At 42.4% G+C, this 24,923-nt stretch overlaps 2 protein-coding genes across 4 annotated transcripts in view; both read right to left on the bottom strand.

The window, feature by feature from the left end:
* LOC109414872 (protein nervous wreck) overlaps positions 1–21,888 on the bottom strand; it is a 52,412-nt gene extending 30,524 nt beyond the window's left edge. For 2 of the 3 annotated variants that reach the window (XM_029879313.2, XM_029879312.2), the window contains exons 1-2: positions 20,940–21,888; positions 689–918 (exon numbers count right to left, since the gene is read on the bottom strand). In XM_029879313.2, the coding sequence (XP_029735173.2) occupies positions 689–918; positions 20,940–21,005 (296 nt within the window). In that variant the 5' untranslated portion in view covers positions 21,006–21,888. Of the gene's footprint in view, positions 1–688; positions 919–1,077; positions 1,772–20,939 lie in introns of those variants that run through there. The other variant, XM_019688711.3, reaches the window with a different exon arrangement.
* The window catches only part of LOC115253479 (KAT8 regulatory NSL complex subunit 2), a 598,461-nt gene that overhangs the window by 139,813 nt on the left and 433,725 nt on the right, over positions 1–24,923 (bottom strand). The gene's annotated exons all lie outside the window — the stretch shown is intronic.

Below are 24,923 nucleotides of genomic sequence, written 5' to 3'. Positions count from 1 at the left end.
AAAATTATTATTAGAAAGGGGACTTTTTGTATCGTAGTTTAGGTTCATCAGATTTGCGTGGTACACCATATTATATGAGAAAAGTGGTGAAATACTAAAATTGAATTTATTTTCATTTTCCCCGATGAAATATTTTTTAACCTCCAGAATCTTAATCTTCACAGCTAAGGCTAACTTATAACGAAAAAATATTTTAGGTTCATGAAAGTGCGATAATAATCGTGTTTCAACACACCGTGGCCGTGAGACATTGCAGTAGAGGTAGGCCTAGAGGCTCAAATTTTAAAAACAGTTCATGTCATTTAAACTTTTGAATAAACAAAAATGAAAAAAAAAATCAATCAATTTACATCATACATTAATCTGATAAGATGGGTTTATGTTAAAACAGTTTTCTTCACATAGTGCTGATGTGCTGATTAGACCCCGTAATATCACGACATGTTCTAATTTTAACAATCCCGCCTTCAAGCCAATCGTACACGTGTGGGCATGATGGGGTTTAGCAATTAAAAGGCACTCATCGTCATCCATCATCTTTTAACGTTTACCAACTGTGGAGGCGCAAAGTTTTATCTCTACATCTTCTCCGTGTGTTATACAAAAATAAACCTTATTGAATAATTTGCCAAATTATTGTCTCAGAATACCCAAATACTTAACTACACAATCTGTAATCAATATTTACCATTTTTCCTCAGCTCCATCCATTTTAATTTCCGGAATGCAGGCTTGCTTTTTGTTGAGATATGCCGACGATATCTTGAGCAGGGCCTCGCTGTACGACTTTTCAATCGCCGACCGTTTGAGGGTAAACTGCCGGATGTCCTCCAGCAGCTCGCACTCATTTTGATTTTTCAGAGCAAGCTTGGCCAACTGCTCCGAGTGGAGATTCTTCAGGAATTTTGTGTAATTGCCCTAAAAGAGAGAAAAATGGAAAGACGATGGGATACTTAATGTGCGACTAAGTTTTTCTGGTGGTTTTCATTCATCAAATATCACTCAGTCTTGCAGTAGGCTTTCCATTCCTTGCACACGTAAAAAAGGAGGAGGGGGTACTGTAAGAGAGCTGCTTACTTTTCGTGGTGGGGGCTGCATTTTCAACCCACTTCGTGTCTACCTCTTGAAATCGAATGATTTTTCCAGCTCTGATTACAGAACTGATGCGTACTTCACAATACTTTCCACTACGGTTGCGACGATTCCGGTAATCCCGTGTGCAGCACTCAGTTCGATCTAGTGCTCTGGAAATCACCCCAATCAATAAATCACCTACTAGATTAAAATTTTCTTGCCCTTTTCGCGACCCGATTCTAGCCTACTCAGCACTGAGTCGATGGAAAAGCCACTTTTATCGGACACCGACCGCCGTGCACTCCAGCCACACACTTTAGACACAGATTATTCGACCCGACCCGTATAATTCGGCCTCAAATTCACATTTTTTCACCCATCGGAACCGAATTTCAACGCAGCGAAAAATTCCTTAGCGTAGAACACCCTAATCGACCGTGTGTGTTACACGCATATCGATTCTCCAATTTTCCCAAAGTGAATGAAAATCATTAAGTTTTCCTTGGCCAATTCTGGCTCTCGCTCGCTCGCTCTCTCTCGCTTATCCAACACACGAGGGGGTTGGTTCTCTCTTGCATGGCATACGTTGGGCGAAAGCTCAGCAGACCCTATCGTGCATGTCGGCGATGATGGGGTGGTAAAGCTCCACCGCACATACGGTTTGTTATCAAACTCGCGACTCTCTTCGTCGTCGCCCGCGGTTGTCACTGGCTGCTAAACTCTCCCACTGTGTTGTACCTAAGATATTCGAACCACTTCTGTCAGGATAAAGGTGACATTTTCATTTATTTATTGAAGAGAGTGGGAAAATGCATTCATGTGCGAGATACTATTTTTCCCTCTCAATTGATCGGAGCACGGCAGGATGTGAATGAAACGTCATTTCACGTTTGATAAGCATGGTCTTTGACGTCACCATTCAAGTAATGAAACTGATATTCCTTGCTCTAGTACGCTTGAAGGATAATAGTGAGTTATATGCTTAGCTGGTAGGGCAACCTGGGCACCGCTGTCCTGACTTCAGCTAGATTGAGGAGGCACGCCCCGAGCGTCTGTTCAAGGAGGCGCGGATCGAACAGCGTTTGTACTTGCATCCAGCGTCTGGATATGAAATGCTCCTTCACTGAAAGTTATACCTAAGATGACAGCCCCATCCAGTAGATAGCATAGAAGACCTTAGATCAACAACCTAGGTAGCTACTGTCCCCGAATCAAGCGTTATTATGGAGTTTTTTTTCGTATTTCTGTAGTTTTGGTGCTCAACAGCATAAAAAGGGTAGAATATGATGCAGAATATAGGGGCCCATATAGCCGAGGCGGTAAACGCACGGGTATTCAGCATGACCATGCTGAGGGTGACGGGTTCGATTCCCGGTCGGTCCAGGATCTTTTCGTAAAGGAAATTTCCTTGACTTCCTTGGGCATAGAGTATCTTCGTGCCTGCCACACGATATACACATGCAAAATGGTCATTGGCAGAGGAAGCTCTCAGTTAAAAACTGTGGAAGTGCTCATAGAACACTAAGCTGCTTGTCCCAATGAGGACGTTACGCCAAGAAGAGGAGAGAAGGATGATGCAGAATATGTTTTCTGTATATCCTAGGTCATCCAAACTATTTTTGAGTTTAGATCCTCAAGTCTACGGGTGTAAGGGTAATTTCTTCTAGCATTATGCAAAGCTACGATTTGTAATCTATTATGTCCAGTAAGTTTTCTGAAAGTTCAAAAGACAGTATCAGATCCGTTGGGATATCCTAGGTCATCCAAACTGTTCTTGAGTTTAGATCCGAAAGTCTACGGGTGTAACGGTAAATTGTTTAATTATACATACACACTTAAAAAAAATCATGTAAATTTCCGTCACTCTGGATGCACATATTCAAGCAACACATATGACGTAAATTTAAACGTCCAAGTGACGTAATTTTCTGTCACATTTAACTGAATATTTAGTCATATGAAACGTAATGATGCACGATTCACAAATTGTTTACGTCACATCGAACTCAATTTTACAAGAATGACGTACTATTAAGTCAGAAGACCTATAAATTTACGTCATTAAATTGTTTACGTTCTTTGCAATAAATTTACGTCACGAGTAATTTTGATTTTTTCGTAGTGTGTAGCTACACACTTAAAACAGAATACCGAGATCGGCTGTGCGAATCTCAGTTAAAGTTCACTCGCTGAAATCTCGACTAAACGCTTGACGTTTAATGTTTGATTATAGTGCACACAAGTTCCGGCAAGGCTCAATGTTCGGAACTTTGTCTCGTGTTAGTAATGTACAGTCTGTGCAGCCAGCGGCCGAAGACGGTGCACCGCGGTGTAGTGTCTTTTTTTTCTTCAGAAAACAACTGCTTAAGCATATTCAAAAAAAAAACGAATAGAAATGTATCATATGTGAACAAAAGTTTGCAATGGAAATAAAGGAAAACATTTAAATCCAATTACTTTGACAAACATAGCATATATGTAACCTTTATGGAAATCCAGGATAACATAGCAATGATTGGTTTAATGAACGTTGAATTTTGGAAATAGATGTACTAGCTTAGAATAAAACTTGTTAGATTAGGGTTTCTTGTTATTTCTTCAGTTTTCAGTCCACAGGAAAAAAAACTGGTTTATTTTTAAATAAAAAGAAAATCGGGTTAAGTACTGCTCCTTTGAATTCCACTAAGAATTTGCATCCTTTGACAGATACGTATTTCGACCTCAACTGTAAGGTCGTCTTCAGTGTCTTGTACTTGACTCGACTGACACTGAAGACAACCTTACAGACAAGACAACTGAAGACGACCTTACAGTTGAAGTTGAAATACGTATCTGTCAAAGGATGCAAATTCTTAGTGGAATTCAAAGGAACAGTACTTAACCCGATTTTCTTTTTATTTACAGATATTCCCCTAACAAGCCCAGGTTAATCATCATAGTTTATTTTTTTTTTCTATCTTCACCTTGCAGCTATCTAATAGATAGCAGTTATTTAATTTTGTAAGGTTATTTCTGTTTTATTTTAGACTGACCACTGCCTGTGAAACTGTGCAGAAGCTAAACAATAGCTCCAAAATAGTTTCATACAACTCATTTCTTTCTATCTTTTTTATCTATCTATTTTTTTTAATTTAGTATATTCTGGAAGGCTTTTATGATATTCCTGAAAAACGGAATTCACTAATGCCCGGAAAATTGTAGAATTTTTGTGCAAATAGATTATTCTTCATTTTAGAAAAAAAAATCCCAGTACCGATATTTTACCGGTACTACCGGTACTGTAAACCCCAGTACCGAAATACCGGTACTCACCAAAAGTGGTCAGTACTGCGACCCCTAATGCCAAATGTCTTTATGGCAAGTGACCTTATGCTAAACGGCCTCATGCCAAATGACACAGACCCTAGAAGATGCATGCTTTTTTCAAAAATGGATTGAATTTGCTTCAAATGTGACGTTCGATTTGCTCCAAAAAGTTTTATTTTTGTTGCCAGAACAAATTGACCATTTATTTGAGTTCACCTGAAATATTTTTGATTTTACCATGATTTTTTTGCGTGACTGAATAATAAAAAGCTTATTTTTTCACGTTGACATATAGCTAGTAATTAGATGTTGTGCTCTATAGAATTAAACTGGTCACAATTGTGCTGTGCACATGTGATAGATATTAGCTTGTGAATGCTGACATTGTCAATGGTGATTACTTCGACTATGCGATCATGGGCAGTACTAGCAAAACATAATGTTATCTCACATGTCTGACATGGTGCCCTATGTAGCAGATTCCCGGTGGCCAATGTTCCCAAAACCACTGTTTTACCATATCAACACATTCTTGACGATATTATCTTTCACATAAGACGTCCGTCATTTAAATTGGTAAAATAAATCATAATTCTATAAGAATTTGAACTTCTGGGTCATAATGACTCCAATGCATTATTCGTAACTTTTTTTTCAATGCCCGAAGAAGGTTAATAGATGTCCCCAACATATATGGCAGTGGCCCAAGCTCTAAAAATCTCAAATCAAGCATAACTTTACCAAACACCGTATGTAACATTAACAAGTACAGTATATGTTTTGAAATTAACTGACCTTTATCTTTTTCTAATAATTGCAAATGTGTCTCAAGTTCCTTTCGGCCGGCACGCACATCTTTCATTGGTATTTCGTAGAAATCCTCTACATAGAGATGAGCGGAAGTTACATACGTCGATTCGGCAACGCTGTTTGTTTTGTTTACAACAGCTGCCAACACTTGCTACAAAGCTAGATGTTCAAACTTTGTGCGTGACTTCGTTGTGGTTCAAGTTGTTTTGTTTACATTTTCGAATTATGGTAGAATTTTTTTTTTTCAAAATTTTGTTGAAATAGCGGAGCAATCGAAGAAATCTGAAATTCTTTGCAAAAGTGTTACGCTAATCATATCGACAGAAGTGAAGCAAGAAGCAGCAATGGAAGTTTTTCCGACAAGTTCAGCAACAAAAGTGTCGTCATAAGCATGAGCTTTTGAAAGCAGAATTAATAAATTTTTATCTTTTTGCTAAACATACATTTGCCGCCAATAACTCGATATTGAAAATAAATAATTTTTATTTATTTAGTTCCGATTGCAATACCGTTCAAACGACGCCTTCCTACGAACGATAAGCATGTTCATTTGGCTCACACTTTGACAGTTCTCTCTGCACGATTGGCTCACAATGGCCGCCTCCGCAGATCTCTATAATGTAGGATTACTAGTATTTCGTCTAGTTTTTATTGAGTAATGGTGTTAACACAGAGCAACAGACGTAACTCTTAGAATAAATTTCATTGAAAAACATCGTCATCAAAACATAACCGCCCAATGCTAAACGTACTGTGCTTGGCCGGGCCATCACTAGGTGACGGTAGTGAGCAAACGTCAAACAGGAGCAAAAACGACGCCAGCGCAGCGAGTGGTCAATCGACCTACTACACGCAGAAAAAAGCATGGTAAAATCAAACATATTTTAGGTAAACTCAAATAAATTGTCAATTTGTTCTGGCAACAAAAATAAAACTGTTTCTTCTGACAAATGTAATTTTTTTTTGTGGCTGGTCGGCCCTACGGAAATATTTGTTTTCCAATTTAATTTACAAAGTCGTTTCCTCCTCTAGGAAAACCCACTTCCCGCGTGGTACTTTCAATGCCAACATCATGTAGATAACATACGCTCCCGAAATCATGTGCCTTTTTTGCAAAAGGAAATCTTGTTTGGTGCTGTAGCTGGAACTTGATAGTTTTGTTAATGTTCTCGACGGCGGAGCGGGGGCCTCTTCAATGGGTATTGCAAAAATCAATATGTAATTGAGTTAGTTTTAAAAATTAATATTTTAGTTTTATAGTTATTTATGTAACGAGTTGCAAAATGGCCAGCCTCGTTGGATAAATGTACAACTCGTGCTGTAAAAATAGAGTTTTGCAACGAGTTGCAAACATTACGAACCACCTATTTAAACCTGATAGCAGTTTTTTTTTAACAGTTTCTATTGTTTTTTCTTCTGCATATGTATTTTTCTTGTATATCTTTTGTAACATTTTTATGTGATTTACTTTAGTGATTTCTTACAGTAATACTTTGAAGATAGGTACTCACTTATTCTATTTTAAGTACTAAGCGAGTCTCTTTTGTAAACCATAACGAGTTATCAACAACATTCTTGGCGTTGATCTAATAAGGTTCATAAACACATGCTACTACATATTCTTTGATTATCTCTTGGAAGATTTTCATGGCAATTTCCGAATGACTTTTTTGAAGGCATATATTCCATGCAATCTTCAGAAATTCCTATAGAGTATCCTCCAGAAATTTCATCATGAATTCTTCTAAAAAAAACTCCATGCTTAAGAAACTCCTCCACGGATTATTTCAGAAATTTCTCCGGAGATTCTTTCAGAAAACCATCCATGGATTCCTGACATTCTAACAGCGTTTTAAATATTTTTAGAAAATAAAAAATTCAGAATTATTTTAGAAATTTCTCCTAGGATTCTTAAAAAAAATCCATAAATAAGCAATTGGAGGCTCGACTGTACGGTTTCAACTTTCGCTTAGAAACGGCTACGTAGTCTTTTAACAGTGAATAAAAATCATTCGCTGCTAAAAAACTGCGTAGCCGTTTCTAAGAGAAAGTTCATAAATAATGTCACTCTCCGGAACCCCTCGCTCCTCAAAGCGTGGCGTAACTTGTGGACGTTCGTCCTTCAGAAATAACTTCAGGAATTATATTTACACAGTTATTCCAGGACTCTTTCAGGAATTCCTCTATCGGATACTCCAAAAGTTCTTTTAAGGCTTCTTCTATAAATTTCTTTATGGAGTGTCTCCAGGACATTCTTCAAAAGTTCATCCATGATTTTGTTTTGTAATTCCAGTAGATATTCTTTCAGTAATTTCTGAAAAAATCATATAGTTCGTGAGTTCCCTCGGGTATTCCTTCGTGTATTTCACCAGTAATTCCTCCTGAAATTTTTCCAAGATACCATTAGTAATTCTTTTGATTTTTAAAGAAATTTAGAAATACCTATCTTCAGAAAAATTTCTAGAAAGTTTTACATATATTCCTTTGGAAATTTCTAGGAACCTTTACAGACATTCTTTCATGAATTCCTTTAAAACTATGTACATGAATTCTCTCGAGAATTCTTTCCAAACATCCTCCATGAATTTTGTTATAAGATTTGTCTTGGATTTTTTCTAAATATTAATAAATCGTTGTAGGAATTCCACCAAGGGTTTCTGAGTGAGAGTTTCCAAAAATTTCTGTGGCAACTCTTTCTAGAATTATTGGAGAAAATTCCTTAGGATTCCTTCACATAATCTCCAGGAATTAGATAAACCATTTTTTCAAGAATTCCTCCAATGATTCTTTTAGAAATTCCTCCATGGATTCCATCTAAAGCCTACTAAAGCATTCCATCTGAAATATCGCTTAAGACTCCTTCAGTAGTTAAAGGATTTTTCAAAAATGTCAGTAACAGATTCCCAACTAACAATCACTCATTTAACAGGCACCATTATGACGAATTAATTTAGCATAATGTTGAATAACATTTGAATTATTTTCACGTACCATCTATGTTCGGGTTTTGTTCACACAAATTTGGAGAAGTTGTAAAGCATCATGTTGTACACCAACTTAATTTTTTGTTGTTCAAAGCGTTTTACAAATGTACAAGAAAGTTGTTATTCAGCTTTGGCAAAAATGGCTGAAAATAAATAAAATGCAAAAATGTTGAACTCTCACGAGAGTAATTATTTGCTCTCATGTTGAGAACACCTATTATGAAATAAAAATTACATATAAAACTAGCTGTACCCGGCAAACTTTGTCTTGCCTACTGCGTTTTTTGACGTTTCAAGTTGTTCGCGCGTCACACTAAAGGTTTCGGACTCGTATTAAAAACTCGCGGCGGATTACGGTAAATCGAAACTAATTTATTACGCGAACAGAAACACGATAGACCAACAGATGTTGTCTTCGCGACGGTATATTTACTTCTGATTCAATTACTATATACAAAACAGCTGATCGGCAGCGGCGGCGATCGAGAGGCGATCGCCTCAAATCTATTAATTTGCTACCTGCTAGGCCCGACCGAAACGGACCAAGAAAGAACGGGTGGTAGAATGAGATAACCAGACGTGCGCCGACTGTGGAACACGTTTGGGTAACTCATTCTCTTCCTAGCTATCCCTTGCACGACCATAAGCCGGCCGCCTTGAAATACAAATAATTTCAATACCTCCTACTCTAACTAACGTGTGTGTTCAAAACTAGCTTAGGTAGTAATACCAATGTGAACAAATTCAATTTCGCTTATATACTATGTACACTGCTGCTGCTACTGGTGACGACGATGATGAGCCAACGGGATGACCTTGGCCTATATACTGTGCACCGACGGGCTGTCGGTTGCCTATTGCTCTTCATTGGCTTGGACGGATGGCTCGGTGTTGTGTTTTTCCTCGGTTGGATGGAAAGGTGGATATAATATCGTGTAGGAATTTCGTGTAAAATCGGAACAACTTACCTGGCAGACAAGTTTCTGCGCTGGAATTCGTTCCTTACGGTGATCAGCTGTCTGCCAGGACTTGTTGACTACCGATGTGCTTCAAAGGTGGATGGTGGCGATAACTTCAGTGGAACGTTGGATGATTTCGGTGTGTGGACTGTGTGTATTTTTCTTCGATGACTTGTTTTACAGGCTTCTGTGCATTGCAGCGACTTCGATCTTGGACGATTGGTGACTTGGCCTTGACGACGACTTTTGATTCCTGCTTCTGACGACTCCTACTCCTGACGACTACGTGATGGACTTTGGAATGCTTGGACAACTTGAGCGCCACCGAGTACCTACTGGCGACTTGATCTGGGACGGAAGATGTTCGAGACGTGCTTGGCTTAACGGACTTCTACTTGGACTTCTTGGATTTCGGATGTTGAGGCAATCTGTGCCGCGGGTGACGATGGTGGTCGCTGAATAAAATGAGAGGGTGCTTTTTGACATGTAATGATGAAAATACGAATGACTTGCCTGGACGGAGGCCCTCAGGCCTCCGTTGGACGCCCGTGTGGCGCCGACGATCCCTCTGACGAACGATGGTAGATTCGGTTTGTCCTGTTTTCGATGACGTTGATGCTCGTTGGTTTCCCAGCTATCCGTGGTGAGTTTGACGGATCCTTGATGCCGGACGATCTTCACAGATTGGCCATACCCGTGGGAAATCGTGGCGGAAATCCGGGAGGTTGAATTGCGCACTTCTTCCTCCAAACGCAACGGTAGACTTGTACCTCGGAACATCAAACGTTTTTGGGACTTTAGTTTCAGGACATGACGAAATACTACCACTCCTAGCCATTTGCTAGACTGACGAAACAAACTGGACGGGATGCAACGATGCACATGCAACAATCACCAACGTACACGACACATATTACCTCAATTTCATGACAACGGACGGAGGACAACTCAAAATATGCTGAGTGTCGTTTATTTGGCTGCACCAAACGGCAGGGAGGCATGTCTGGAGAAAAATGATCGGATTACTTTTTCGAAAATTTAACAAATACATAACTTAACTGAGGTTGCGGAGGTCTTTTCGACCTCCGCCGTTGGAGGAGTCCTAGTTCTCCCCTTCGCCAGATGAAAAATTGTCGCGGATTGGCAGCACGCAGATCTTGGAGATCGCTCGCTGGTAACTGCCGTCTTTGGTCCGCACGGTCACAACTCTGATGTTCCCGTCAGACCCAGGGTGGACCTCGGTCACCCGTGCCAACTGCCACTTCAAGGGTGGCAAATTCTCCTCCTTCAAAACAACCATAGTGCCAACAGCTATGTTGTCCCTCTGCTTCGTCCATTTCGTTCGATTGTGGAGGTTAGACAGATACTGCTCCGACCATTTCTTCCACAACCTCTGGGTGAACTCCGTCATTCTTTCCCAAGTCGAAAGTCTATTCTCCGGAACTCCACCAAGATCGGGTCCCGGAATAGCCGTCAGCGGCCGCTGGATCAAGAAGTGTCCAGGGGTGAGGGCCTCGAAGTCGTCCGGATCGTTGCTGATCGGGGTCAGCGGTCTTGAATTCAAGATTGCCTCTGTCTGTGCTAGCACCGTTTGCATCCTGTCGTATTCCAGGCTGCGGGTGCCAATCGTTCGCTTGAACAGGGTCTTGAACGACTTCACCGCCGATTCCCACAGTCCTCCGAAGTTCGGTGAGCGGGCTGGAATAAACCGAAACTCGATTCTGTCCTCTATCGTCTGTCGTAGCACTGCATCCGTGAACTGCTGACTCGCGAACAGCTGGGCTAGCTCATCCAGCTTTCGCCGAGCGCCGACGAAGTTCGTCCCGTTGTCGCACATTATCAACGAAGGTTTGCCACGACGCGCAGTGAACCGTTGCAACGTCGCGAGGAATGCCTGCGTCGACAGATCAGCCGCTAACTCCAAATGCACCGCTTTGGAAACTAGGCACACGTACACTGCTACGAAGCATTTGATCGGTCGGGCTCGACGCTGCGGGTACACAACGTGGAACGGACCGCAGTAATCGACGCCGACTTTCTGGAACGGGAAACAGGGCCTGACTCGCTCGGGGGGTAGATCGGCCATCAGTTGCTCCTGGATTTTCGGTTTCGCACGAAAGCACTGCACGCATTCGTGGATAACCTGCCTTGCGAGATTCCTGGCGCTCGTTGGCCAGAATCGCTCTCGAACTGCCGTGACGATCTGCTGTTGGCCAGCGTGGAAGTATTTGCGGTGGTAATAGACTACGACGATTTTCGTGAACGGATGCCGATGGTCGAGTATGTACGGATGCTTGCGGCCATCCGATACATCCGCATTCTTCAACCGGCCGCCAACGCACAGTACGCCTTCAACCAGCTGGGGATTGAGGCTCGATATTCTAGAGGAATCCTGCACCTGTCCGTGTCGAGCGATGTCCGCGAATTCCTGTGGAAAGCATTCCCGCTGCGAAAGCTTCACCAGCTCCTTGACTGCGTCGTCGTACTCCTGGGACGTGATGCAGCCTACTTTCCGACAGGACCGATTCGCCGGCGATGAATTCCACTTGAACCGTCGAATGTGAGCAGTCAGCCGAACTAGATCCACCAGCGACGAACGAAGTCCGAAAATCTCACTAGGGGAAACGGCGGGGAGGGCCGCGACAATCGCTTTCTCCTCTAAGTCTGCCTGGTCGAGACTGCCCTCGTCGATCTGTGCCGAATTGGGCCAGTACTGGTTGTCCAACATCAACCATTTCGGTCCGTGAAACCATCGAGACTCGTACTGAAGCTGCGCTGGACTCATTCCTCGAGAAATGATGTCCGCCGGGTTATCCTCACCGGCGACGTGCTTCCAAACACTTCCCTTCGTAATGTGCTGGATTTCGGAGACACGATTCGCCACAAACTGCTTCCATCTCGCAGGTGACGATGAAAGCCAGCAGACGACGATCGTCGAGTCTGTCCAGAAGTGGCACTTGGTGACGACGTTGATATTCTTGGCGACTTTCTCATAGAGGTGAGCGAGGAGAAGTGCCGAGGACAACTCTAGGCGGGGTGTTGACAGCGACTTCTTGTTTTTCTTCAAATTCTCGAGCGGAGCCACCCGAGATTTGGAGGTCAGCAGGTGAACTGACACGTTCCCATCTGCTGTCACGGTACGTACGTACACGCATGCGCCGTATGCCTTGTTCGACGCGTCGCAGAATCCGTGCAGCTCCACCGTTTCGGTGCTACGGCTTGTTCCAACCCATCGGGGAACTGCAATCCCGTCTAGGCCTGCTAGATTTCGCCTGTACTCACGCCACTGCTCTTGAAGCTGCGAGCTACGCGGTTCATCCCACTCGCAGTCGTGCTTCCAGAGATCTTGAAGGAAGATCTTCGCCTGGATGATTACCGGACCTACCAGTCCTAACGGGTCAAACAGTCGAGACGCATCAGACAAGACGCAACGCTTCGTAATCTCCGCGGCCTCATTCCAAGCTGGCGAACTGAATCGGAAGCAGTCCGTGCTAGGCTCCCATGTCAAGCCTAACGTTTTCACGGCGGCGGTAGACGAATCTAGCTCCAGAATCGAGCGCTCATCTCTCAAACCCTCCGGCACCGCTGACAGCAACTCTTTGCTGTTAGAATTCCACTTTCGCAAGGAGAATCCGGCAGACTGCAGGAGTTCTACCATCTGACCAACTAGTGTCTTCCCTTCTTCGATGTCGTCTACGCCGGACAGCATATCATCGACGTAGAAGTCCTTTCTGAGGACCTTTGCCGCTGCAGGATGCGACTTTTCCCCTTCATCTGCCAGGCGCTGTAGACACTTCGTTGCGAGGTATGGAGCGGACGCTGTACCGTAGGTGACTGTCGTGAGAGTGAAAGTACGGATCGGCTCTGAAGCGCTGTCTCTCCAAACGATCCTTTGCAGCTGCTGATCGGCTGCATTCATCAGCACCATGCGGTACATTTTAGCTACGTCTCCTACGAGGGCGAATCGGTGCGTACGGAACCGGAGTGTGATGTCCACGATCATGTCCTGCACAACGGGTCCCACCATTAGGGCATCGTTCAAAGAGATTCCACTGGACGTCTTGCAGGAAGCATCGAAAACGACACGCAGCTTCGTAGTCGTGCTGTCTGGCTTCAGAACAGCGTGGTGAGGCAAGTAATACGACTTTGCGCTCGCATCATCATCGTCGGAAAGCTCCCTCATGTGACCCATGTCCAGATATTCGCGCATGAACTCCGCGTACTGCGTCTTCAGTTCTGGATTCATCGCGAGCCGCCGTTCTACTCCCAAAAAGCGCTTGATTGCTGTAGATCTGGAGTCGCCTAGCTGCTGGATCATCCGCTCCTTCTTCGGCAGAGTGACTACGTACCTCCCTTCTTCGTCCCGAAATGTCGTTTTGTCGAAAAACTCCTCGCAGGCCGATTCTTCGACCGACAGCGTGCTGGTTGACTGGCAAGTTTCTACTTCCCAGAACCGGGAAAGTTGATCCTGGATCTCCGCCGTCGAACAAACGTGGGTTAGGGAGTACGTTGCAGCAGTCGGACCCTCGGGAACAGGACCGGAAACAATCCATCCGAACACGGTGTCTTGTAGAGTCGGGCCGTCGTCTGTTGCCCTCCGCCGTTCGTGTTTGAGCAGCTCCATGTAGTATTCTGCTCCGATGATGAGGTCTATCGGTCCCATCTCGAAGAACTTGGGATCCGCTAGCAGCGAGGGATTCGGAAGATTCCACGTTGCGACGCAGAAGCTTGCTGTCGGCAGTGACACAGTCAACTTCGGCAAGACGTGAAACGACATTTCTTCGACGAACGACGATATGTTCGGCGACCTTGGACCTACTACAGCGGTAATCAGCTTTGTCGACACTGCTTGCGACGATCCAATGCCTTGAATCGACAGGTAGACTGGCGTTTCGTCTAGCTTCAGCTTGCTAGCGAAACCTCTTGTCATGAGACAATGCTGCGAACACGAGTCGAGTAGAGCTCGTGCTACCATGGGGTTGCCATAGCGGTCTTGAATACTGACTAGTGCGGTCGAGAGAATGATGGTTTGTGTCGGTGTAATTGGGAGAGCTACATGTGTTTGGCTTGTGGTGGCGTGTTCTGTGGCTGGCTGAGTGTGTGAGTCTGGTGTGTTTGCAGTGTTAGCAGTCCGTGTCTGTTGGTTCGGTGTTGGCGGCTTGGATTGTGGCTGTCTAGGTTGTGGATTGACTGTCGACGGTCTTGACTGCGTGGGTGGAACGGAGGATCTGGGTGCGTCAGAGTGCAGCAGTGTGTGATGCTTCTGATGGCACTGATGACACGTTCCCTTCTCGCAGGTTCTGGCCCAATGTCCAGGATACAAACAATTTCGGCAGAGCTTGTTCCTGTTTGCAGCTTCAATCCTCTCCGGCACGCTCATCCGCTGGAATCTTGCGCACTGGAATACAGAGTGTCGTGGCTCGCTGCAGAAATGACACTTCAGAGCGGACTTGAAAGATGTGTTGCACACCACTGGACGAGATTGTCGTTGCTGGATGGGAACCGTAGCCCTTGATGGAGCGATCGACTGTAGAACGGAGCAGTGACTCTTCAGAAAGTCCATCACTGCGGGATACTGTGCAACTTCCTTGCTATTGTGGTGGGTTTCCCAGTGGCGCAGGGTAGCCATGTCTAATCGGGAGCAAACCATATAGGCGAGAATCGTGCTCCAGTCCGAAGGTTTTTCGCCGATCTTCTCCAGCATCTGCAGGTTCTTCTCGAACGCGCTGATCAACCGGTTAAGCTCCTCGTAGCTTTCCTTCTTGAGTGCCTCCACGGCGAAAAGTGCATCGAGGTGCGCCTTGACGATCAACTTCTTGTTTTCGTATCGGCTCTCCAACGCCTTCCAGGCCACCGCGTAGTTGGCTGCAGACAAATCAATGCAGTTTATTTCCTGCAGCGCATCACCGGACAACGAAGACCTCAAATAGGTGAACTTGTCCACTTCCGTGAGGAGAGTACTATCATGTATGAGACTCCGGAAGCTGTCACGATACGGCACCCATTCGTGGATCTTTCCGGTGAACGACGGCAGCCTTATCTCGGGGAGTTTCACCTTCGCAAACTGGGTTCCTGATTGCGCATCCGGTGCTTGAAGCGTGGAGTTCTTCAGCGCGCTGGATCCAATCGATAGGAAGGTCTGCAGTTCTGACTTCAGCGCGTAGTACACGTTTTCGAAATCCTGCCGTACCTTGTCATTCTGCTCAACGAGCGCTTCTTCGTCGCCATCGCCATCCTCAATCGCATCCTCCAAAAGCAGCTCGATTTGCATTCGGATCTCGAGGAACTGATTGAAAAGTTTGTCCAACGCTTCCAGTCTAACGCCAACTTGTCCCGCATCTCGCTTCGTTTGGAAACCACTGACGAACTGTTGAATTCCTTCCAGCGATTTCCGAAGCTGGTGCTCCTGCTTGTTGAGCGTTCGGAGGTCAGGCATAATTGGACACAAACGAGGTGGGCAGCTCAATCAAATAAAGTACCAAGTCACTCCACTGCACAGTCGAAAATTCACACCACTGCACTGCACTGCACTTGCACAAACACCTAGCACTTTGATCGACTCGACGAACCACCCACGCGACCCGATTGACAGACTTACAACCCAAAAACGACAGCAGCAGGGGAACCAACCTTGGAAGTAGAATCAACAGCCAACAAATTCCAGCGAAACCGAGACCAAACAAGACCTTTTTAAGCGGACACCAGGGCTACTGCTCTTGAAATAAAACTGACTCACATCACATGCATTTCAATGATTTATTCGATGCACAGCCACAAAGTTTCAAAACGGCGTATCATGCAAATTACGCCACCACACTCATGCAAGCTACTCCCTTATCTGCCTTCCGGCCTGCAATCGTCCTCGTTGATGCGATTCGTCGTCGTCGTCCAGTTCCGCCAAGGAGATGGCCACTATCGGCTTCGGTGGTCTCCTATTGGATTTTGCACTGTTTACGCACTACGGACGGCGCAAAATCTTCTTCACTATGGCGCGAATTACTTTTTGCAATGGAGCCACTACTGTTCACGAGTCACTGCACAATAGTACAATCGTCCATCACTGTCCGTGGCTCCAATCTCCCAAAATCACTCGCGCCGGTGTCCAAAAACCTTCGCCAGGAACGATAATCCGGTTCGAAGGACCAAATGTTCGCGCGTCACACTAAAGGTTTCGGACTCGTATTAAAAACTCGCGGCGGATTACGGTAAATCGAAACTAATTTATTACGCGAACAGAAACACGATAGACCAACAGATGTTGTCTTCGCGACGGTATATTTACTTCTGATTCAATTACTATATACAAAACAGCTGATCGGCAGCGGCGGCGATCGAGAGGCGATCGCCTCAAATCTATTAATTTGCTACCTGCTAGGCCCGACCGAAACGGACCAAGAAAGAACGGGTGGTAGAATGAGATAACCAGACGTGCGCCGACTGTGGAACACGTTTGGGTAACTCATTCTCTTCCTAGCTATCCCTTGCACGACCACAAGTTTCTAGCCAAGACCAAGTCCCCGGTCAAAATGTATGGAAGATCAATTTTTTAAAACTCCCAATTTTTCCATGTTTTTTGCCTCATAAACCTTCCTTGGGTGAAAACTAATATAACAAAACTAAGACGACCAAAATCGGTCCTTTCATTCTCAAGTTATGCGCGGTCCCACGCATTTTTATATATATAGATTACCTAAATCCGGATTAGATCTCGAGACCTGTCGATTGCCAGCCGCATGCCTTCTTATCTGCGCCATCCTAGAGATGGTGAGATTCAGCGCCCAAAGCAAAACATAATCTTCCCATGACTCAATAATGATCACTCCTGAACTTGTGTTCAGCAGTGGTGAATTAGCACAGCACGAGGTAATCAACTGAACAACGCCTTATACTTCAACAGCTGTTCAGCTCAAAACACGTGTTTTCCATTCTGATTTCGCTATCAGTATTTTTATCGCACGGTGAGAAAACTTGTATCGAATGCGGCCAAAAAGTGTTGGTCCTTATTGAAGATATTGTTTCCAGACGTACTAATTGCGATATGAATATGTTTTTATTTTTATTATTAAATATCGATCTTTAAAATGTATGACAATATGTGGTGCGGTGTGGTCTTGGACATGGTGCAGTCACAGCATCTGTTCATGCTCAGTCGAAGATCTGTTAAGCATTTTTTTTTATTTATGCTTTTGTCATGGAATCTTGATGTTATGTTCAATAAATAGTGCATAAGGATGTTTAGGGATACTTGAAATGTGTCGATTTCTGAATGCTGTTTGATTATCTAGGTGAATGTGGGAACAATATTCAGTAAACACGACGGGGCTGCAATGTCAAATGCATCGATCCAAGCGTCTCGTACAATCGAACTGCTACGGAAAATAAAAATATATATAAATCAAGGTACAAGTTCTGCTTGTTACAGACTAATCATAATAAATAAATGCCTCATTTTTACGTTGATTACGTCTCTTGGCACTCAATGTTAAACTACACAATTCTATTCTGTTTTATTTTATGTGCTTTGTTTAAAATTTTGGTTCTTTAATAACTTGGTTGTCTAAACAGTTTTAGCCATGATTTATCCCATAATCCGAGCAAAGTTCAGAGTCAAACTATGGCGGGCTGAAGGCGTTTATTTGACAAGTGAAAAGCACATTGTTCAGGAGCATATGCATATCGATGCATCAGCTTAATAAGATGCAGACAAATGTTTTGTTAAACTCCTTTGTCAAGGAATCAATGCTTGTCGAATAAATTTCTTGTTAAACTTTTGAAAAGTGTTTTAATTTATCATTGTTGATACCGATTAGGAAAGTCGAACATTGGCTATTTTCTCAATTGAAAAATCATTTAAACAGTAATGTGTAGAGCATAATTTTAGTTCAGCTATCATTACCATTATTAAGCAACAATTCAGCAAGCTTGCTTGTTTGTGACTTGCAATTGTTAGTTGGGTTACCTCGAACATTTTCCATGATTTTCTTCCAAGGAATCCCTTGGAAAATATCGACAAGGATTACTGAACAAATGCCTAGAAGGTTTCTCTTTGGAATGCCTCCTGCGGTTCTTTCACAAAATTTCCTCCGGGAATTCTTTGAGGAATTACTCCACAAATATTTTCAGAAGTATTTTATGAAACTACATAAAACATGATGAACATTGAATCGATTTCAGAAACAATCATTGGAGGAGCTCCTGGAAAAGTTCTTGAGGGAGCTTCTGAGATTCACCACAAAAGTTTAGTTAATTGGACGTAGTGGTTTAATTTCCCCAACAGGGTAAAAAAAAACTTCTGAGATGGCTTTGGAGGAGTTTCTAAAAAAATTATGAGAATTTTTTCGAAAAATTTAAGGATAAGTTTCTGAAGGCATCTTTAAAGAACATCCTTGAGGAGTTTCTTAATTAAATCATGAAGAAGTTTCTGAAAGAATCCTTGAAAAAGATTCTTCGGGAATTCGCGACTACGAAGGTAAAATAGATTCCAAGTCTTTGTCGCTCTAATGAAAAATCTCATAAGGAACTGTCAGAATGTACGTGAAAAAAAAGCAAAAAATATTTCCCTCTCGTTTTTTCTCACGTAAACCTTCACGCACATTCGACAACTTAGTAGTCGCGAATTTGTGCAGAAAATGCGGCAAAGGTACTGTGCCGACGGGACCCCTCGTCGTAGCAACGCTGTCGAACGTGACGCTCCATCTGACAGCAACGCTCGATGATTCTGACGTTTGTGACGAATTGTCATGCCAATTGTCATCGGGGATTCGTAAGAACAACTTCGTCATCGTGAACATCGTTAGACTTTGAAGTGTTGTATTTAAATCCAGCAAAATTATACTTATTTATAATCCTTATTCCTAAAACCGTACGGTGAATTGTTGAAATAATACGGTGAATTTCCTATGTGCTTACTGCTTAGTAGTAAGTTGTATTTATTGACCCATAATTGTTTGAAACTTACATAAAGTTATTCGGTAGGCATACGGTTATCAGCGTGTTACCTGTGCCCACACCTTCCTTATTATATCGGTCAACCAAAAATGTAAGTCCTCATACACTGCAAAGAATTCATTCTAAATATATATCTATTTTAGCTTAAAACTAACGGCCAAGATACCCGGCGTTTGCTCTTAGGAGTTGGTAATCCGAAGATAACCCAACAGGTACTAAAAGAATTCTTGAAAAAATACCCTAATGAAGGACGATTTGGAACAAACCCTGGAAGAACTCCTGGACCTACTTCTGAAATCTTGAAAGAACTTCTTGCACAATGTCTGCATGGTATTAGTGGATAAAACTCCCTGATAAAATGTCCCCAGAAGAACCTGTAAAGTATTCATAAAGGAATCACAAAAAAATATCCTGGAAAACTGGAGAATGCAGTGTAATTCCGATTCAGATATTCCTGAAGAAACATCAAGAAATATATCTTTAAGTCATTTCTAAGGGAACTCCTGGAAGAATCTATGGAGGGATATTTTAAGGGTCGCCGGAAAAAATCAGAAAGAATCCGTGAAGGAAGATTTCTTTAAATCTCTAGAGAAGTTTGCGATTCCACCCATGGAGGAATATCTGAGGATCTTCCAGGAAGCCCCCTGGAGGAACTTCCAGAAGAATCTATCAAGAATTTTCTGGAGGAATTCCTGAAGAAACGCATGAAAGAATCCTTCGATTAATTTCTGAAAAGAACCCTAGCAGAACTCCAATAAAATCAGATTTTACCAAGAAAGCACTGGTTTAAAATGTGTTTAAGAAAATAATATCCTAAGAAGAGACGTGCGACGTTGTGAATTTCTATCGAGAGGAAAATTTATAGCATAATTTTTGCAATGATAGTTCATATTGAAATTTATTTATTTATTTAATTGTATTTCTTCATCTGACCTCTGGGGTCTTAATGAAGTGTGGTTTGGGAAAAGCCTTTTAAGGCATAAAAACCCACATCTTAACATATAACACATTAAAAATACAAAATTAAAACTAAGAACTAATACTCACATTTTAAAAATATCAAATTTAAGTTTTACAAAATACGTTAACGGAAATCAAATTCATCAAAAACATTATTAAAATTTACTACCATATACCTAAGAGGATCATGTTGTCCATATTGCGAGAATCCAAATGGAGAAAGATATTTTGCATGAGTCGTTAATTTAGATGTTGATTGCCCAATTTGCCTTTTAATTGCATAAAAAAAAATATTTCCATGCTTAAGGCGAAACTGGAAGCAATTCCTCAATTTTTGGTTTTTGATTTTTTATTAAATAACGAAGCAATATTTTAAAAATCGGTTTTCGTGCACATGTATAGAGTATGGGTCAGGGTATCTTCTGATTTTTTACGTGGTAGAAAATGTTTTTCGTTTTTGCAGAAACCATTTTTGAACAAAATTTCACTAAAAATGGTTTTTGCAAAAACTAAAAACATTTTCTACCGCGTAAAAAAAATCAGAAGATACCCTGACCCATACTCTATACATGTGCACGAAAACCGATTTTTAAAATATTGCTTCGTTATTTAATAAAAAATCAAAATCTAAAAAAATGAGGAAATGCTTCCAGTTTCGCCTTAATGGCTTGCAGTCAAAAAAGCCCAAAATCGTATATTTCGCCCTATAAATTGAGGTGCTGGAGCAAATCTGAGCCCGGATTCGGATTCAGCGGAGCGGCCCAAAATCAGTCAGAGACACATAAGTTTGCTCTTGCGCCAAAAAAATTTTGCGCTGTGTAATTATAATTATGAGTCTTATCAAATAGTGAAAAAAAAACGTATCAAATCTTCTTCTATATCGTATCCACCTACTTACCGTTCTCCTGAATCGAATTCTATCTCGGCGACGTTGTCTCAAGTGCATCCCCTTGTCCGACTCCATGGGTGGTACTTGTTGTTTTGCAGGAAGACACCTCCGAAATTCGTACTACAAACTATTTAAAACACACGGCGGCGGAGATTCATTCGATGAGTGAGAAAACGGACGCGGCAAATACCACGGACGGAATAAATATTGGACTATTGATATTTATCTTTGCAGCAAGGTGTCTGGCGTGTTACTGTCACACCGTGGTCAATGAGCGCGAAAGCCTCCGCATTGAACAATAATTATTGCTCCCGTTATCGATGATGTAGCCTTCCCTCCTAGGCTAGACCCAATTGATAAGAAACGTAATCTGTTCGGCGAAGTCGAGTATCTTTGCATCGGCGGGATTGCTAAAAACATGTGGTTTGAACTGGTAGCATTTTTTTGCCTTCCTCTAATCAAAGTCTACCTGAAAGGCTACATGTTCATTAAAAAAATTGAAAGAAGGCTCGGAGGGTACAAATTATGTCAATTTTTTAATCATTCTATGGTTGAAGAATTTTGGTTTGGTTTGATTTGACGGACTTGGTGATCTAGCGGCTACCGCTTCTGATTCATATGCAGAAGGTCCTGGGTTCAAACCCTGACCCGTTCCTTTCCTCCTACTTTGTACTTTCTAGCTCTTTATCTCTTTCCCTTCTCTACATATACAATTCATGTGTATTCATGAGTTCATAGACATCGCTAGAACAGAAACGGGTTGAAAAAGCCGTTTCCCCTCCTAACTTTTCTAGCACAGTGTCAAACTATCATAAAACGCATACGAGTTAGCGAACTGTGCCGCAGAATACTAAATATACTAATCTATCAGCTTACGCCTGGCACCCACGCACCAATGTGTGAACCCATTGCCAACTATACCCTACCAACACTCCGACATCCGCATGAATTTGACCGGAAGCAAAGGTATATTCGGTTTGATTTGGATATTGCAGACTACATCTCAAATTGGACTATCACACTTTTTTGGTACGCCTAAAAAGTGTGATAAAAGTGCACATTTGTCTCGGATCGTCTCGACGTCTTCGGTGCACTTATTCCTCCATTTACAAGGAATAAGTGCACCGAAGACCTCAATTCGATCCGACGTATCCCTGCGCTGTAATCACACTTTGAAGGTGTGTGCACACTATTGTGTCAGTCCAATTTGGGGTGCAGTCAGCAATACATAAACAAATGATTGCAATCATCAATTCCTTCACCCTCCACACATTGACCTGCAACCTGACGTGGTAGGCGCCATTGTCGCCTAAAAATAGAAGATCGCCAACACTCACACACTGAAGATTCCTGCTTAGTCCCTGACAGATATCTCATTGGTTCCTTGTGTAAGTGTAGCTGGTCTGGCGATACTGGAGTAGCATCCACGGGCGATCAAGCAAGCTCAAGCTCAAGTATTCTATGGGCCTTTTCATTTGACGTCTTAAATCAGCTGATTGTTCGGGCGTTTGACAGTTCTTCTATGAAGATGACACGTTCTTGTTAGCAGCTGTTGTTCAAACTTTGTAAACAAATGCATGCACGGATCTGTCACATGAAAAGGCCTATGGGTGACGAATTTAGTTCCAAATCATAAAATAGTAACAAGCAAATTCAAGATGTCAGAAAAAAATCAAGGTGGTGGCTATTAGGGAGCATCCATAAACTACGTCACGCAAAAATTGCCCATCTTCAACCCCCCTCCCCCCTATGTCACACTTTTTGTATAAGACCTCTTGAATGTTTGTATGGGTTGTCACACTTCACTGAACCCCCCTCCCTCCTAAAAGCGTGACGTAATTTTTGGACGTTCCCTTATATGTTAGTAGCAGACCTAACATGGCTAGCCACGTTCCTAAAAAAGTGGTTTTTTTATCCAATCAAGAAAATCCTAAAATTTTCTGGTGGGAAAATTTCTAGAAGCTTCCGCGAAGGCTAATGTATCAATGTATATGTGAAATATTTCCCTCAGCATGGTACATCTCTTTGGAAAGTGCCAAAATGTATACTATAGTGGTTTCTGCTTTTAGTGGTGTTGCGTGTACGTACACGTTGCATTACACGAACACTACTTGAGTTACTGGTTGAAAATAGTAAACAAAAATCAGCTGTTCCCGGCAAAATCAAATGGGTATATTTTCAACCAGTAGATTTGCATTAGTGTTCGTGACGCCGCGCTGCGAAACCACTATTAAGTATCCAACCTTGGTAATATGAGTGTTGTAGGGTTCTAATTCTTGGAATGAAAGATAGCTTTCTACAGGATTGATGAAGGCATACAACGATGCACCAATGCAGAAATGCAGCTATGCATAAATGAAACGATGCAACAATGCAGCGATACACCAATGCAGCGATGCAACAATAACGCAACAATACGTACACCAATGCACGACGGAACAATGCAAAGATAATAATTGTAGAACTGTCATACCGTGTGAGACATTTCAACGAAACATTTCAAAACATTACGGAAGAACAGACAACTCTGAGATTCCATATCTATGATTTTTATTCACAGAATCTTCTAGAAGGAAACCTTTTAAGGCTCAAGCATTCGTCATCATTTTTCGGAAAATAAAAAGCAGTTTTCTCGCTGCAAAACAAAACAAGGATCATGAAAATATATTCACTGCACTATATTCCTCATGTGGAGTACAGTGAATATATTTTCATAGCAAAAACTTTTGTTTTGAACGAAAAAACTGCTTTCAAATGTTTGATGATGACGATGATTTCAATGACGAAAAGTTCAACGTTAAAAGCATTGGGCATCTCATTGAGAAGCGCCAGAAGGTATATGTACTATAGACACTATAGATTCCATAGACTCGCGGAGACATGGTTGAGCAATACGATTTTAGTGTGTTTTGCCGTGAATTTAGAGTGTACCGAGCGAATATGACGTCACGCAATCCACTGTCGTTATTGAAATCGTGACGTCATGCTCGTTTGGCTATACGAACTGACAGTTTGGCTACAGTCGTCTTCACCTCCGCGAGTCTATGGAATCTATAGCGTCTATAATATGTACTTCCAAGCTAGGATCTTCCATGTATCCACATTTTGACTGTAAATGACTGTTGTAGGGTGCTGATCCATAGAATGCAAAGAAAATTCTAGAAACTGATGAATTGATTAGCAGAACATTGTTTTACAAATTCTACGATGTACGACTAATGCAACGATGCACCAATGCAACGATGCACCTGTACAATGATGCACCAATTCGACACATGTACACTGCTATATTGCAATGATTATTGTAGCTTTCATTCCACGAAACATTTCAAAGCGTGACGGTGACGGAAGAACAGATAACTCTGGGATTATAGAGCTTGCTGACGTTTATTCACCTCTCTCTTTCAAGCATGCAGGCGGGATAGGATTTGTTTTCATCGGGAAACCTTTCCTGATGACAACAAATCCTATTCCGCCTGCATGTTTGAAAGAGAAAGGTGAATAAACGTCAGCAAGCTCTATATCACCGACGAACCGACGTGACAGCTAGAACAAATAAATTCAAATTTGTTGTCCGCGACGCCATGATGAAAAATAGCCGAACACTATCGCCACCTCTATAACGGCTCGCGATGATTTGATAGCTCGACACCGAACCCCCGTGTGTTCATATAGGAAACGGTTCGCGTCTGCGCTGATTTGACAGAAGCGATCGCTCGCTTTGGTGGTCGACCGTTAAATTTGGGGGGGACACTTTTGAATCACCACTGTCACGTCGGTTCGTCGGTGATTATATCCCAGTCCAATGGTAAGAACCAGAAAATTAACAAAAGCGAAGCAAATTTTAAAATAGCAGATTAAATTTCAACGTGGCGGCTGTTTTAGGGAGCTTGAGGCTCTGAAATCATGTAATTCGACAATACTTCGTATGGGCAAGATGTACTTACTTGATACTTGATGGGTTACAACTCGCAACAGTGAGTCTACGCCAAA

This window comes from Aedes albopictus, chromosome 2 (assembly GCF_035046485.1).
Source record: "Aedes albopictus strain Foshan chromosome 2, AalbF5, whole genome shotgun sequence".
Classification (NCBI taxonomy): Eukaryota; Metazoa; Arthropoda; class Insecta; order Diptera; family Culicidae; genus Aedes; species Aedes albopictus.
The sequence above is the reverse complement of the archived record's forward strand: the minus strand, read 5'-3'. Positions and strand labels throughout refer to the sequence as shown.